Source organism: Podarcis erhardii (assembly GCF_964252035.2).
Source record: "Podarcis erhardii genome assembly, chromosome: 6".
Taxonomy (NCBI): Eukaryota; Metazoa; Chordata; class Lepidosauria; order Squamata; family Lacertidae; genus Podarcis; species Podarcis erhardii.
This window is the reverse complement of record NC_138510.1, coordinates 100320929-100337165: the sequence shown is the minus strand read 5'-3', so window position 1 is coordinate 100337165 and position 16237 is coordinate 100320929. Positions and strand designations below refer to the sequence as shown.

The 16237-nt window shown below is 45.8% G+C and overlaps 1 protein-coding gene and 1 long non-coding RNA gene across 3 annotated transcripts in view; both read left to right on the top strand.

Annotated features, from left to right (window-relative positions):
* Positions 1-16173, top strand: part of LOC309344729 (cysteine-rich protein 2) — a 53120-nt gene extending 36947 nt beyond the window's left edge. For both annotated transcript variants that reach the window (XM_081867390.1, XM_081867391.1), the window contains exons 3-8: positions 7132-7189; positions 8565-8702; positions 10429-10497; positions 11686-11780; positions 14455-14512; positions 14988-16173. In XM_081867390.1, the coding sequence (XP_081723516.1) occupies positions 7132-7189; positions 8565-8702; positions 10429-10497; positions 11686-11780; positions 14455-14512; positions 14988-15055 (486 nt within the window). In that variant the 3' untranslated portion in view covers positions 15056-16173. The remainder of the gene's footprint in view (positions 1-7131; positions 7190-8564; positions 8703-10428; positions 10498-11685; positions 11781-14454; positions 14513-14987) is intronic.
* The window catches only part of LOC309344766, a 117329-nt gene that overhangs the window by 67702 nt on the left and 33390 nt on the right, over positions 1-16237 (top strand). The window lies entirely within an intron of this gene.

The window sequence follows — 16237 nt, the reverse complement described above, 5'->3', positions numbered from 1 at the left end:
CTGTGGGTGGGCACAGAGCAGAACAGGCACGGAGTGCAATAAGCCTCATCCCACAAGCATGGTTTGCCATGTTTAGCTTTAGTGGGCAGTGTAAAGACAAAAAACCCTGAGAGTGGCTGACTATAGAGGAGGGAAGCAGGATGTTGTACAGTCCTTGGGCCTCCCCCATTGCGTGGGGGCCCAGGCGCTGCCCAGCCAGCTTCCTCCCTCAAGGCGGCTGCTGCTGCTGCTGCTCCAGAGTGCTTGGCATATGCTCCTAAGTCTAGACTTCGAGTCATTGTAAATTGTTGGACGGTGACTTCTACTCTTCCTTCCCACTTGGGAACCAGAAATTATTATTGCTTCAGCTCTTCTGCTCCTGGCCTAGGGGCACTTTGCCTCTGTCAGCTCAAGCAAACACCATTTATTCCCCAATTAATGTTGTAGAGAGAGCAGAAGGAAAGTGTATCTGGGTACTGTATCAAGTGTGCCCACATAGAGACCTGTAGGTAGGAATCATCTGCTTTCAAGGCATGAGGTTCCCCATTATGTGAAATCTGAGAAAAGTGACTCACCCGAGAAGCACTTTCTCTCTGAAGGTGTGTCTTAGTGACTTAGCCAGCACACTGGAGTGCTTCCAGGGAGCTGGGAAAGTTTCTTCCTGACTGCACCACGTCCCACACTTGGAGGAGACACACCCAGCAATTTTCTTTCCGTGCTTCACGTGGTGGGTGAGCTTCTCTCTTGTCTGCTAACTGATGACAAGCCTGCTGTTGCTACTGGAAGGATGTTTTCTCAAGCTGTATTTGCTTTTCCTTCTATGGAAGTACAAGCAGTGCATTCCTCGCATTAAGGGAGAAATATGTTCATGCCTTATCACCATTTCCTCTCACAAATTGACTCCTGTTGACAGTTAAGTGCAGATACTGCCAATATTGTTTGCTATGCCTGTGATGTTCATGCTGGAGCAACACGGCACATTTACGTAGGTACTAGAGCACTGAATGAAACCTAATGAACAACTAAACATGCAATACCTGAATACATCCTCATACATATGCATCTCAAAACCTCAATATAAACAAGTATAGACATGTTCCTCCTAGTTTTCTATGTGGAAATATGATACTCCTGTCACTAAAAATTGTGGATGATTGACAAATTCTCATCTTCCATTTGTTATAAGCATATGAAAAGACACATGTAACATCTGAAAAGGCCCATGTCAAAAAATTGCTGCTTTACAGCATAGAATCATAGAATCAAAGAATCATAGAGTTGGAAGAGACCACAAGGGCCATCGAGTCCAACCCCCTGCCAAGCAGGAAACACCATCAGAGCACTCCTGACATATGGTTGTCAAGCCTCTGCTTAAAGACCTCCAAAGAAGGAGACTCCACCACACTCCTTGGCAGCAAATTCCACTGTCGAACAGCTCTTACTGTCAGGAAGTTCTTCCTAATGTTTAGGTGGAATCTTCTTTGTTGTGGTTTGGATCCATTGCTCTGTGTCCGCTTCTCTGGAGCAGCAGAAAACAACCTTTCTCCCTCCTCTATGTGACATCCTTTTATATCTTTGAACATGGCTATCATATCACCCCTTAACCTCCTCTTCTCCAGGCTAAACATGCCCAGCTCCCTTAGCCGTTCCTCATAAGGCATCGTTTCCAGGCCTTTGACCATTTTGGTTGCCCTCCTCTGGACACGTTCCAGTTTGTCAGTGTCCTTCTTGAACTGTGGTGCCCAGAACTGGACACAGTACTCCAGGTGAGGTCTGACCAGAGCAGAATACAGTGGCACTATTACTTCCCTTGATCTAGATGCAATACTCCTATTGATGCAGCCCAGAATTGCATTGGCTTTTTTAGCTGCCGCATCACACTGTTGGCTCATGTCAAGTTTGTGGTCAACCAAGACTCCTAGATCCTTTTCACATGTACTGCTCTCAAGCCAGGTGTCACCCATCTTGTATTTGTGCCTCTCATTTTTTTTGCCCAAGTGCAATACTTTACATTTCTCCCTATTAAAATTCATCTTGTTTGTTTTGGCCCAGTTCTCTAATCTGTCAAGGTCGTTTTGAAGTGTGATCCTGTCCTCTGGGGTGTTAGCCACCCCTCCCAGTTTGGTGTCATCTGCAAATTTGATCAGGATGCCCTTGAGTCCATCATCCAAGTCGTTGATAAAGATGTTGAATAAGACGGGGCCCAAGACAGAACCCTGTGGCACCCCACTAGTCACTCTTCTCCAGGATGAAGAGGAACCATTGATGAGCACCCTTTGGGTTCGGTCAGTCAGCCAGTTACAAATCCACTGAGTGGTAGCATAGTCAAGTCTGCATTTTACCAGCTTCTTTACAAGAATATCATGGGGCACCTTGTCAGATGCCTTGCTGAAATCAAGGTAGGCTACATCCACTGCGTTCCCTTCATCTACCAGGCTTGTAATTCTGTCAAAAAACGAGATCAGGTTAGTCTGACATGACTTATTTTTCAGAAATCCATGCTGGCTATTGGTGATCACAGTATTGCTTTCTAGGTGCTCACAGACTGTTTGCTTAATGATCTGCTCCAGAATCTTCCCTGGTATTGATGTCAGACTGACTGGGCGGTAATTATTTGGGTCCTCTCTTTTCCCCTTTTTGAAAATAGGGACAACATTTGCCCTCCTCCAGTCTGCCGGGACTTCGCCTGTTCTCCAGGAATTCTCAAAGATGACTGCCAGTGGTTCTGAGATCACATTTGCCAGTTCTTTTAATACTCTTGGATGCAGTTCATCTGGCCCTGGAGACTTGAATACATCTAAACTAGCCAAGTATTCTTGTACTATCTCCTTAGTTATTCTGGTCTGTGTTTCCTCTGCTGAATCATTTGCTCCAAATTCTTCAGCATAATCTGTTATTGCTGAATTATTTGCTTTGTTCATCTGTTTATAAAACTTAATAAACACAGTTTAAAAAAGAGAGGAACAGGAAAAGTGCTGGTTTGCTGAAAGGTTATTCTTGTGCCCCAGGGCGATGAGGAGGCAGGGAGAGAACAAGCCTCTTTCTTCTCGCTGCAAGCTGCTGCTACTGCTGCTTGCCAGATGAGTAAAAGGAAGGATATTTGGCAGCTGGTGCAGACGGCTTTGGTAGGCCTGCCATATGAAAGGCGGCGCTTTGTGCTGGATCTTATGCAAGTCAATCAGATTTTTTGCCAGCTCAGATTTTGATGTGAGCTGGATAATTCAGTTGACTTCAAAAGCTTGCATTTGATATTTGATTTTTTGATTTGATTTTTTAAAAAATGCTTTATTTGTTTTTTAAAAAACAACTACACAACACAAAGTACTGGTAATCAACAGAAAGAAAAAAATAAACAAACATTCATTCCATAATTAGCGCTTGTTGTAGGTAAGTTTGTAGTTGGTTTCCACATGACCTCTGGTCCCTGCATTGTGGTTCCCAAATTATGTTATTTTTACTACACACTAAGCTTTATCTCTTCTAGGTTATTTTGATAACATTGCTTTTATAAAGTTCTCTTGTTACACGCAGAAAGTCAATCCAGACCTGCCAACGGATTTATGTTTTTGCAGTGTTCTTTTAAATAAACTGTACACATCCCACTCTCTATTAAATTTTTGATCAGTGATATCTCAAAACCTTGCTGATAGTCTGGCTAGTTCTGCATATTCTTGCATTTTGTTTTGCCAGTATAACTTGGATGGGATAACATCTCCTTTCCAACCCTTTGCAATTAAAATTCTAGCTGCTACTGTAGCATACATGAAAATTATCCTAAATTTGTTTGGAATTTAGTTGTTCATTGTTCCTAGCAGGAAGGCTTCAGGCATCTTGGGGAAAGAACATTTTTTTATGTTTGTTGTAAATTATCTCCCAAAATTCTCTAATTCAGGGGTCGGCAAACTATGGCCCAGGGGCTGGATGCGGCCCACCAGGCTGGTAAATCCGGCCCATGGACCCTGCCGCCCGCTCGGTCAGTTCCCGTGCTGAGCTAAACTGGTGCAGCGTTTCATTAAAAGAAGCCATGAACACCTTGCCGTGCGCGTGGACTGACTTCCGCAACGCTGGCACGGCTTTGGATTCGCTGCAGGAGCTTCCTGCAGCCATTCCGAAGCCTCGCCGCCCGCGCGCTGAGGTAAACCTGGCATTGTGACAGGCGCATTGTGACGGGCGCATCACGGCTTGGCGCTGCTGCTGGTGGCGCACTCAGTGGCCGCGCTGAAGCAGCTTGAGGGCGAGCTGTGCGCGGCCTGCCTGCCAACCTGGCCTCAGACGACGGGCTGCAGCACATGGTGCACGCCGCCTGGGAGCTCCGGGCATACGGGCTTGTCAAGAACGCCGGTGAGTGGGCAGCGCCGAGACGCGCTCCATCAGCGCATGCAGAGTGCGCTCCTCCTCCAGGTCTGGAGGCAGCTGTGGGACCGGCTTGCAGGGTATTTATATTTTTCAAAATATAGTCTGGCTCCCCACAAGATCTCAGGGATGGTAGACTGGCCCCCTGATGAAAAAGTTTGCTGATGCCTGCTCTAACTCTTTTAGTTTCCCCACATGTGGATTATTGTGCCTTCTGCCTCCCTGCATTTCCAACAGGTGTTTGGCCTAGATTTAAACATTCTGGCCAGTTTGACAGGTGTTAAATACCACCTGTAGAGCGTTTTCATGCAATTTTTCTTTTAAATCATAACATGCAGTGAATTTTAAATTTTCCCTCCCAAGCCTCTCCCATGATTCCATTTGGATATTATAGCCAAAGTCCCTAGCCCACTGCACCATTACGGATTTTACTTCTTCCTCCTTGTCCTCCCAGTCAAGGAGGAGCCTATACATTTTGGAGAATAAAGGTAAAGGTAAAGGGACCCCTGACCATTAGGTCCATTCGTGACCGACTCTGGGGTTGCGGCGCTCATCTCGCTTTATTGGCCGAGGGAGCCGGTGTACAGCTTCCGGGTCACGTGGCCAACATGACTAAGCCACGTTAGCAAAGTTCGTAAACCTAAGCATTTGTAACCCGAGGTACCACTGTATAATGATTTCCTAATCACATGGTTTGAGAAACCTTTATGCACTTTGGCCTTCTCATAACCTAGATAAGCATGCCAGCCATATCTATTATCAAACCCTTCTAGGTCCAGTCTTTTTTAATGTCATCCACTCCTGTATCCTGGAAAGGCAAGCTGCTTCATGAGACAGTTTCAGATCCGGTACTGCAAACCCTCCCCTTTCTTTTATATCGATTAATAATTTGTGCTTTATACTAGGTTTTCTGCCATTCCAATAATAATAATAATAATATTTTTTATTTATACCCCGCCCTCCCCAGGCTGGGCTCAGGGCAGCTAACAAGCAATAATAAAAACAAGTTGAATGAATACAACTTAAAAACAAGATTAAAATACAACATTAAAATATTGAAACATTAAAATATTAAAATGCAGCCTCATCACAGGAGGAGAAAAGGAAAAAGGAAAAAGAAAGAGGGGGAGGGAATCAAATTGGCTCCAAGCCAAAGGCCAGGCGGAACAACTCTGCCTTACAGGCCCTGCGGAAAGAAATCAGATCCTGCAGGGCCCTGGTCTCATGAGGCAGAGCGTTCCACCAGGCTGGAGCCAGTGTCGAGAAGGCCCTGGCTCTGGTTGAAGCTAATCTAACTTCCTGAGGGCCCGGGACCACTAGGGTGTTGCTATATGTGGACCTTGAGGCTCTCCGTGGGGCAGACCAGGAGAGGCGGTCCCATAAGTATGAGGGTCCAAGGCCGTGAAGGGCTTTAAAGGTCAAAAGCAGCACCTTAAATCTGACCCTGTACTCCACCGGGAGCCAGTGCAGCTTGAAAAGCACTGGGTGAATATGCTCCCATGGCAGAGACCCCGTGAGGAGCCTCGCTGCAGCATTCTGCACCCGCTGGAGTTTCTGGGACAGCTTCAAGGGCAGCCCCGCGTAGAGCGAATTACAGTAGTCAAGCCTGGAGGTTACCATCGCATGGATCACTGTGGCCAGGTTGGGGAGTAATAAATCTTAATATATCCTTCTGACAATCTTTGAAGCAGCTCGCTGTTCCTATAACCGGGATGAGTTGAAACAAAAAGATCATTTTTGGAAGCACACTCATTTTTATTGTGGAAATTCTTCTCCAAAAGGAGATATTTAGCCTATTCCAGATTTCCAGTTTGTTTTTTATCTCCTTCCAGGTGCTGGCATAATTAGCCTGAAATAAAATTGGTGTTCTTCACTGTGAGCCATATGCCCAGATATTTAACTTTTTTGCTAATTTCTGGGTCACAGAACTCGTGTATTTCACTTTTTTCCTGGGCTTCCATATTTTTTGACCAATAATTTGACTCGAACTGAAGGATACCAAACAGTCTCCCAGCCGTTTGTTGGCTTTTGCCACACTAGATTTTACTCTGAATATTTTTTCAGTTCCCTTAAGTATTTTGCCTTCTTGTAGCTCTAACCACTTGGCTAGCTCCTTAATAATTTGCTCATCTATAATCTCTTCGGTCTCTTAGGGGATAACTCTCAATCTCAGAGTCAACTCAATTAATTTGGCGTTTTGGTCGATTTTATTTCCCATCCTTTCAAGTTTGTCATCTATTATTTTGGTGTTCTCATTCATATCTTTTTTCATCTCTAATATGTCTCACTTGCTTCTCATTTGAGGTGAGATGCTTTTTGAGCCCCCATGTGCCCTTCTCCTTCATGTTTGGCTAGTACCAGCAACTCTTCTGGGAACTGGAACGACCTTTCTCTTTTGAAGTCCACAGGAGTTAGAACTCCTTGTTCTCATCACTACTGTCTATATGTGTGGTTTTTTTTGTTCTTTTTGCCATGCCTTTGCTCTAACTTTGTGATTTTCTAAATATCCCTGAAAACTGTGTGCGTATTTTATGTTCTCAGTATCTTTTAAAAATATTGATGTATTGTTTTTAAATTTTACAACAAGCACTTTGTGAGTGGATGGCAAATTTAGAATCTCAAATAAAATAACAAAACCTTTTGGCATCTCCAGATTCTTTATAGACTCAAGTTCACATGAAATAGTCAATGCCCTCCCTTTATGATTTAGTGATTTATCAGCCTTCAGTGAACAATTGTTTGAAACTAATAATCTTTTCTTAACACTGGCTAATCTAACAGTTGCCATTTCTGTCTTAGCACGATGGAAAGCCGTATTGTCACAAACCCTGTTACGCAACATTATTTGGACCAAAAGGTAGGTTTCTTTTTCTGGGTGGTTTGACCGTTTCAACTCCAGACACAAATGCTGATAAATATCTCCCTCCCTCTCTCTCTCTCTCTCTCTCTCTCTCCCTCTCCCTCTCCCTCTCTCCCTCTCCCTCTCCCTCTCCCTCTCCCTCTCCCTCCCTCCCTCCCTCCCTCTCTCTCTCTCTCTCTCTCTCTTACCTTCTCATCACCAAAGCCAACTAGAGACATCACTTTTGAGTTTATATAATGTCTGTCTTCACATATCTCTGGTGTGGCACACCTTGTGGTTTGAGGTGTGCTCTATTTTAAATAGGAGCAACTTTGAGCAGAGCAAAACATTACATGTAAACTTGTGGAACAGAGAAGTGCTGAGGTGAATGTTCCACTCTTTCCCTGCTACAACTACCTAAGTCCTATTCCCCCACCCCCAGTGTTTCTGCCTCATGAATGAAATAAGAAGTGAAAAATACTGCATGCTTTTGATTATTATCCCAGAGGCAGGGATGCTCTTAAGACAATGACTAAACCAGCCTCCTTAATAACGACGTGGTCTGGCCCTCAGGCAACTCCTCCCCGTGCCTGGGATCACTGGGATCAGGTGTCCCAGTGCAACCCCCGTAGTGGAACCAGCTCCAGCCATTCTGTTGGCTAGGGCCCACTCCCAAGGCAGCTCTGACCTTCTCCCCTTAAAAACAGATTAACTTATACAAATTACAAAATAAACCAATAGGAAATAATGAAAACATGAAATGCATGTTAACATTTGCTGTTAGGGGACTTCCTTGGGTTTAGGAATTGAGCTCTTATGATGAAATCCCCTAACATGTTACTGGATAGTGACAGTATCTGCATTACTAAACTCTGGCTTTCTAAGAGAAGGGAACAAGGGAGGCCTTTAGGTCAGATGTTCAGATCCTTAGTAGCACAGGCTCTCAACAATATCTTGATTACTGTTGAAAACACCAACACAGACAGTGCCAGTAGAGGAATCTGCTGCTGGGTCCAAAACTTTGAAAGCACTGGGTGGTGCTCACTGGGAGAGCCCATAATTTTGTAGGCAGCTTCAACTCACTATGTAAGACTGCGAAAGACCCCTGTCTGAGCGATCCTGAAGAGCTGTCTTCAAGTCAGTATGCTAAGCCACAGGGACCAGTAGTCTGACTCAGTTATGAAGCTGCTGGCTCCCTGTATATTCTGATGCTGGTTTTAGCTGGCTGGGCTAGGGTGAGGAACCTTTTTGCCCATTGCTGCAACCAGGAACATGGTCTAGATGGGAAGGTGTTTATGGCTTCCCTCAAATACATAGACATGGCTGTGGAGAACGGGAAAGCAATTCTTTTGGGGCAGAAAGCCCTTCTGACCTCTCCTGCTCCATTTTCTAGGTGTGAACATTGGAGGGGCAGGATCCTACATCTATGATAAGCCCCAAACTGAAGGGCAAGTGGCACCAGGCCCTATTGAGCACATATCCAAAGTGGAAGAAAAGAAAGCGAGCGCAGCAGCCAAGGGACCCAGCAAAGGTGAGCATTGGGTCCCAGAAAAGACAGCTGGCCCAGGAAGCAGGAGAAGGGGTGCTGCGAGGGCGTTGGGGTTGTGGCAGGCAACAGCCTAGGCACCTCTGCTTCTTCCATTCCCTGCTGAGCAATTGGGAGACTCTGTGGTTGGCTCATTTCATGATTTCTGAAAACTAGCTTGCTATCCATTTTTGTTGCTCCTTGCATACTCAGTGCTGTGTGTATGTTGCAGTTCTACAGAAATGGAGAAAATTTCCATACATTTTAGGTCCAGGTAACCTGAAAAGCCATGTTCCCTCATAAGAACCTGTCTGGGTTCTCAGATCTTTGGGGGAGGCCCTTGTCTCGGTCCCTCCCACCCTCATAGGCACACTGGGTGGTGAGGCAGGACAGGGCCTTTTTGGTGGTGGCTGCTCACAGACTTGGAACTTCCTTCCTAGAGAAGATAGACTGGTTCCCACTTTGTTGTTCTTCTGCTGACTGGTGAAGACTGTCTTGTTCCAACAGGCTTTGGAAACTGGCTGTTTAGAAGAAAAGGGTGGGTGCTGTGCTGTGCTGTGCTGTGAATATCTGTGTGTTTTAATGGTAGAGAGAGAAAGAGAAAAGTGACATTTCAAATTGCAAGGTACAAGAGGGTTTGTTTCTTTATTGCCTGGTACAGTAGTTCAATACATTTGTTAAGTGATGCTCTGAGCTCCAAGCACCCATTGAAACCTGCAGACAGCGGCAGGTAAGAACTGTCTTGACTGGAAGCTGCCTGGCTTAAGGTGGGCAGAAACTGACCAGTGAGACATGATGTTCTCTCCCACCAATGAAGGCAACCTGTAGCACTTGAACCTTACGCCAATCAGGTTGAGCTTCTGCTGCCTCCTACGTTCTTTTTGCTGCATTAGCAGCACCAAAGTGACCTCCCTGCAGCACAAGCCTGGGCATTGTGTCTGGAGGTCCAGGGCTGCCCAAATGAGGGCTGCCCCCTCTCGGCCTCACTGGCTGACATGGTCCAGAGGAAAGCAGAGCAAGACATTTGGCACCAGCTTGGCTGCAGGAGTTGCCAGAAGGAGGCGTACAGTGACCATCTTAAGGACTCAACTCTGGATTTATTTAGGGTTTACTCCTTAGCCTTTTCTTCTCCCAAAGATACCCCACAACGCAGCAGAGGGTTAGTATCAGAGTTTTCCGTCTCCTGGATGGGCTCCCTTTCCAGGGTGACAAGCCCCATCTGCCCCTCACTTATGTCCACAGCACGGGCAGAAACCGCCTTCTTTACCATTGGACCCACTCTTGTCCGCTTAGTCTGCCAGAGCCTGTATTTGGTTCCTTCACCTGGTTAAGCCGGGCAGTCAATATCGTTTCCTGGGGTGCGGCTGCTGTCACAAGCTGGCAGCTTCTCGGAGCCACAGGTGAGATTTCTCACTGTGTCAGCTATAGGAGAAGTGCTGAGAGCAGAGACACCCCTTGTGCATCGACTTCCTAGACCTGACAAAGGCCTTTGACCTCATCAGCCAAAAATGACTCTTCACACAGCTCCACAAGAGAGGATGTCTACCTCAGTGCCACAAGATGATTGTGTCCTTCCAGGAGAATAGGTGTGGTGTTGTCCAGTATGATGGCTCCTCCTTGGAAGCTGTATTCAGAGCTGGTTGGCTGAAGAGGATCAAGGTCTGTCAGATCCAGTTCTTGAGGTTGGAGCTGAGCATTTTGGAGAATTCATGCCTTCCCATTTGTGTTTCAGCTACCAGCATTACCACCTTCACTGGGGAGCCAAACATCTGCCCACGCTGCTCTAAGAAGGTCTACTTTGGTGAGTATTGGCCTGTCTGAAATCTCGCCCCTCCCACAACAGGAAGGACGCCAGACTCCTGCCTTTCCCCTCTTGCTCTTCCGTTGCCTTCTGATTTTATCCAAATGCCTGGATTGAGGACTGAGAGGCTGACCTCCCCCCTCCTGCTCACTCACTCAACCCAGACTCAGACCTCTGCTTATCTGCTGATTGCCTAGCAATGCTTTGACTGCTTTCCAACTCTTTCTCTCCTTAAGAGCTAATAGAGTCTTCTCCATAAAGGGGGGTTGAACTGCCCTTTCTTGATTCTGACAGGCAGTTCTCTGCAAAGTTGGTCCCTAGTTCAATCTCTGAGTCTAACTCATCCCCTGCACTCTGGGGGCCTATGTTCCTGACATCTTGATTTCATAGTAGGGAGTGGGTTTGTGTGTGCTGGTGGCTAAAGAAACAAAGGATTTAAGGGTCATTCCAGTCTGCTAAGACTCCAATCTGTAAGGGTACACACCAAGTTCTACCTTGGCCTATAGAGTTGTGCCAGAGCAAAGAATGGCCAAATGGAGCAAGTTCCACCAGATCTGTTCTTGGAAGTTTTTGGCAGAGAACTGATCGGTCCAGTGACTGGCTACAATTTCTAGATTTATACTTAAGTAGCATGCTCACTCTGTTAGAAAAGTGGGGCAATTTCTAATGGGACTATTGATGTGCATAAGGGGATGGAATTCCTGCTGACCCTTGTACACAGGACTGAACGGAACAAAGTAACAAGGATTCTGCACCTAGAAAAGTTGAATTCTGTGCCCTATATAAATCATAAAGATTTGCATTGAGGTATGCAGTATCTATTCTGCTTCTGCGAGGGGCAAAAAGCTATGAAGAGCACTGTGGCCTCATCTCTCAGTCCATGGAACTGAGCCTCCTTCTAGCTTTGGGGATTTTGCCCTAAATGTGCAAGCCTTTCATTTCACCCAGACTGGGTGGAAACTTGCTTTAAAGGAAAAGGGGAGCTGAGATTCTGAGGATGCGGAATTGTGGCCAGAATGTTGCATTGAGATTCTTGTGTCAAACCCTTCCGGCACTGCTTTGGATGTGGTTTGTCTGATCTCTGGAGCATTTTTTTGTCTGATGGTTTTCTGTGAGGCACAAGTGGCATAAGTTGCCATGAGGACAGATTGACTTGCAAATTCGCATGCCACTTCTTGTCTGTTCTAGCTGAGAAAGTGACTTCACTTGGCAAGGACTGGCACCGCCCCTGCCTGCGCTGTGAGCGCTGTGGAAAGACTCTGATCCCCGGAGGCCACGCTGAGGTAAGGCTTGGGTGCAAACACTGCATTCTAACACAGGTGTCTCCGGGTTGGGCAGATATTTTGCACATTTAAAAGACATGTAGTGCTTGATAAAATTGTCACAAAGTGAATATTCACAATTTTTGTATGATAGTTTCATTTTTTTCATTTTTTCTCCTTATCTAGAAGTAATATTGGTGAAGGATACTGAGAAAACACTGCCCCCCTCCCCGCACATCAATCCAATAGAATCTCTCTCTATGTGCATTTTCTTATGGAGATTTTGCTACTCTAAGGGATAGGTGTTGTTTTCAATTCATAAAAGGTTGTACACTACAAATTTCAAACCACTCACCATAATAGCAACACAGTCACTAGAAATGCATTGTTAGGGGTCATGGTTTTAGTAAAAACACAGAGTCATTTGCCTGTGAGAATGCCACCAGAAGTTTGGGAAATGGCTTACAACCTGAGGATTGGGTTAATGACATGCTTTGAGATAAGCAGGTACACACAAAATGTATCCTGGAGTGATCTATGGTTTTGAGCAACTTCACATGTGCACTTCCAAAATATCATGGTAGTGAAAGCCCTCTGAGAATCGGTAAAAACCATTAGCAAGAAATGCTTGTTACATAAAGATAATGAGGAAGAGGCTCTGATTAACTGACTTTTACCAGTGGCAGATTAATGTGGCATTGGTTTATTCCAAACTTAGTTGTGAAGAGCTTACAAAGTATGTATCGGTCCAGTTTAGAGAGGGATTTTGCTCACCTTTCAGAAAAGGTCCACTCCATCTCCTCTGACATTGGAGTCATCCTGCCTTAATGACTGTGACTTCTCATAGTGTACTTCTAGTCCCTGTGACCTGCACAGAGCATAGTCCTTTGTCTGCTCTGGAATATTAAACACTCCCTCCTGTTTAGGTTCTCTTGAGCCACTTCATACAGTTGTTGTAGATTCCCAGCATACACTTCCAGAGCCAGATAACATTTATATGTTCTTCATGTGTGTAAAGTGCTTTTTTGACATAGCATTTCATCTTCTAGAAGGAAAAATGCAATGTGAGAACTGTCAGAAGTTATAAACCTAGAGGCAGACTGAACCTTGTATGTTTAGCTGCCTGTTTGCTAACTGATACAGCAATTTGATGATGAGCCCTGCTTTGTAGCCAGAAATCCTGGCTGCAGCTCTTCCCCTATGAACTCAAGTTGGTTTTGGCATGCACGGCTTCCTCTGCTACTGCTCTGAAAAGCAAACAAGCTGCATTCTTCTGTGTCCAAAGAGCAGCTGTATGTATGCAAAAGGAGCAAGCAAAGAAGGGCCCAGGTGCCCCACAGCATCTGAGACGCTGACCTGGGGGTCTCTCGGGGTTTGGCTTTGTCCCCTTTGCTATTTACCATTTATATGAAACTGCTGGGAGAGTTTGGGAGTTTGGTATCTCCGGTATGCTGATGACACCCAGCTCTATTTCTCCTTTTTCAGCTTTCCAAGGAAGTGTCTTGGTTCTAAACTGGTGTCTGTCATCAGTAATGGACTGGATGAGGGTGAACAAATTGAAACTTAATCCAGACAAGACAGAGGTGCTCTTGGTCACTGTGAAGGCAGAACAGACAATAGGAAGCCTGTGCTGGATGCCCCCTCCCCCCTGAAAACACCAGTTTGCATTTTGTGTGTGCTCCTGGACTCAGCCCTGAGTGTGGAAGCCCAGGTCTCTGAGGTGGCTGGAAGTGCAGTGGCAGAGTTAGTTGCCAGGTGTGCCTCTTTGTGGAGATCTTGGCTTGGGCCACTGTGATACACGCCGTAGCTAGATCCTGTTTGGGTTCTTGTAATGAGTTCCATGTGAAAATGAGTTCCTATGAAAACGGTTCAGAAGCTCCAACTGGAGCTGCCTATTTTAAAGGAAATGACTGCGATTTTTTACAAATTGTAATTATCTGTATGTTAATTCCCCCCGCCCGGGTGTTTTTAGCTGTTTCTGTTTTATCTGTATGCCTCTTTGAATTCATGTTAAGTAGAAAGGCAGAATATAAATAAATAGAATAGGAGGGGGAAATTGCAGTTCTGCACTGTTCCTAGTGGCTATACACACATTTAAATCTCATTCTGTCTCCAAAGGATTCTGGGCAATTTAGTTTACCCCTGACAGTTACCATTCCCAGCAATCCATAACAAACCACAGTACCTAGAATTGTTTGAAGGGGAAACATGTTTCAAATGGGCTATAAAGGCATAATGTAGACACAGCCAGAGAGTTCCACCTCTGGATGCGAAAGCTCCCATGTTGTTCAGGCACAGTATACCACTGCTTCATATTAATGGCTTTGGCCTATGAGATCTCAGACATGCAGAATCCTTGGGTACCAGCCACAACAGAGGCAGGCCCAAGCCTTTTGGGTTGCCCTTGTCCTTAGGCACAAGGTCATTTCCAGGCAGGGAGATTCAGCATTCACTATGATCGGTGCCACATGGGCCAAGTTGGATCCTTGGCCAGCATCTGCTTTTGGGAGGGGTCTTTGAGAAAGACCCCTGCCTCTCCCTTCCCCCAGCACTTCCACACATACCTGTTACTGGCCAGTAGGAAAGGCTCCTTGGTCATGCAATAGTTGGCCATCCAAATAAGCCTTCCAGTGGTGGAGAGACTAGTCTTATGGTTTACAGCAATGTATTTCTCTCCCATTTTCCTTCCCTCCAGCATGATGGACAGCCTTATTGCCACAAGCCATGCTATGGGATCCTCTTTGGACCAAAAGGTGAGTCTGATATTGGGACAGATGGATTTTCTAGAACTCAGTTGTTAAACAAGAGACAAGAAGGTTAGCAGGCCTGACATAAACTGATGTAGTAAGAGATAATTAAAAGAAAATACAATGAGAAGATAATAATAATAATAATGATAATAATAATAATAATAATAATAATAGATACCAGTTTGATCTCAAACTTAAACATCATTGCCCACGTACATGAAGTATTTTTGAAGTTAGTCAGTGCTGTGCTATGTCCCCAAACAGAGAGAGGCTTTCTTTCTCACATGGGATGGCAGTTACAAGTCAGATCTGCGTACTCCTCTTGGTCCAAGTGGGAGGAGCAACACCATTTGAAGCAGAAAAGAAACTTAGCACAGAAAGTTGTGCATTCTGCTTTCCTCTTCTGCCTGCTGGGTGTTAACTGGGCCTCTCTGCTTTCAACCATCTTCCTCCATTGATGCTTCTGCTGTTTTTGCAGGTGTGAACACAGGTGCTGTCGGAAGTTACATCTATGATCAAGACTCTGAAGCAAAAGACCAGCCTTGAGAGCTCCTTCTCTCCTTCTCCGCTTCCTGCTCAGCCCACTTCCACTCCGTTCTCTTAGACTAATCTCCGTGTGTGTTTAGATGTAGTGAAATCAACTCCTGGCTTGGCCCTGTCACAAGAGCGGATGATGTAGCTGTGCTTGCCCTGCTGTCTCCTCCCTTGGTCAGGCTGGCGTTCTATTCCCTCCTCTGTTTTTATAACAAAGGCTATGCTATAAAAGCACAGAGAGCCGCCTCTCTCCCCTGGGTCCTCCTTTCCTTTTCCCTTCATCCGTCAAGTGTGTCCTGGGCAATGGCCTGAGCTGTCCTCACATGGCTTCTTGCGGTCACACAAACCAGGCTTTATTCCAGGGACATTCTGCAGCCAACTATCGCTCCAGCTTAGTGTGGGTCATTTAATGGCTGCCTGCCTAGAGAGGGTAGGACAAGCTGAGCAAAGCAGGGGATTTGCTTCATTTTTTGAGCCATCTTCTTCTGGGGCTGCTGGTATAGCATCTAGATTCCAAACAGCCCCAGCTATCGTCTAGCAGGCGAAGACTCAGCCATCCTGGGAGCAAATGCAGCAGCTGGCTCCATCTGCCGGCTGACCTGGACTCCTGCATGCTTGGCCAGAGATGTGTTGCTCCCACTTGAAATCTCATCTCTGGACGGAATCTGTGGGCTTGTGAGCCCAGGAGAGGGCTTTTGTCATGACTTGGGAGAGGAGGTGAAGGCCTTCAGAGACCTGTGTAGGCCATCTGCCAAAGGATGCATTTGTCCCTTTTAGGCTGATAAGTTTAAATGTGAGGGGTACATTGTGTCTGTTGCTGTGGGGGTGGGGAAGGAGGGGACTCTGGTTACTTGCAAAGTATCCCATTGTGGGTGTGCCCCCCTGAGTGTTTGAGGTTTATTCATAACTAGATAGTGATTTGCTTTTTGCTTTGGAGAATGGCTTGCCCTTTCCGTAGCCTGGGCTATTAGCCAAAGACACAGCCAGCACTAGCCGCGGGGGGTTGGGGGTCAGAGGCTGAATTAATCAATCCACTTTGCAAAGCCTGCACTACCCAAATTGCAGACCACCTTCTTTATCCCAAACTGCCTCATCTAACTTTTGCTGACAATAAAGGCATTTGGCAAACAGTTTGTGCAGTTCAGTTGGAGCCTTTGTTTATGTGGAGAGGGAAGGGCTTTTCATGCCAACCTT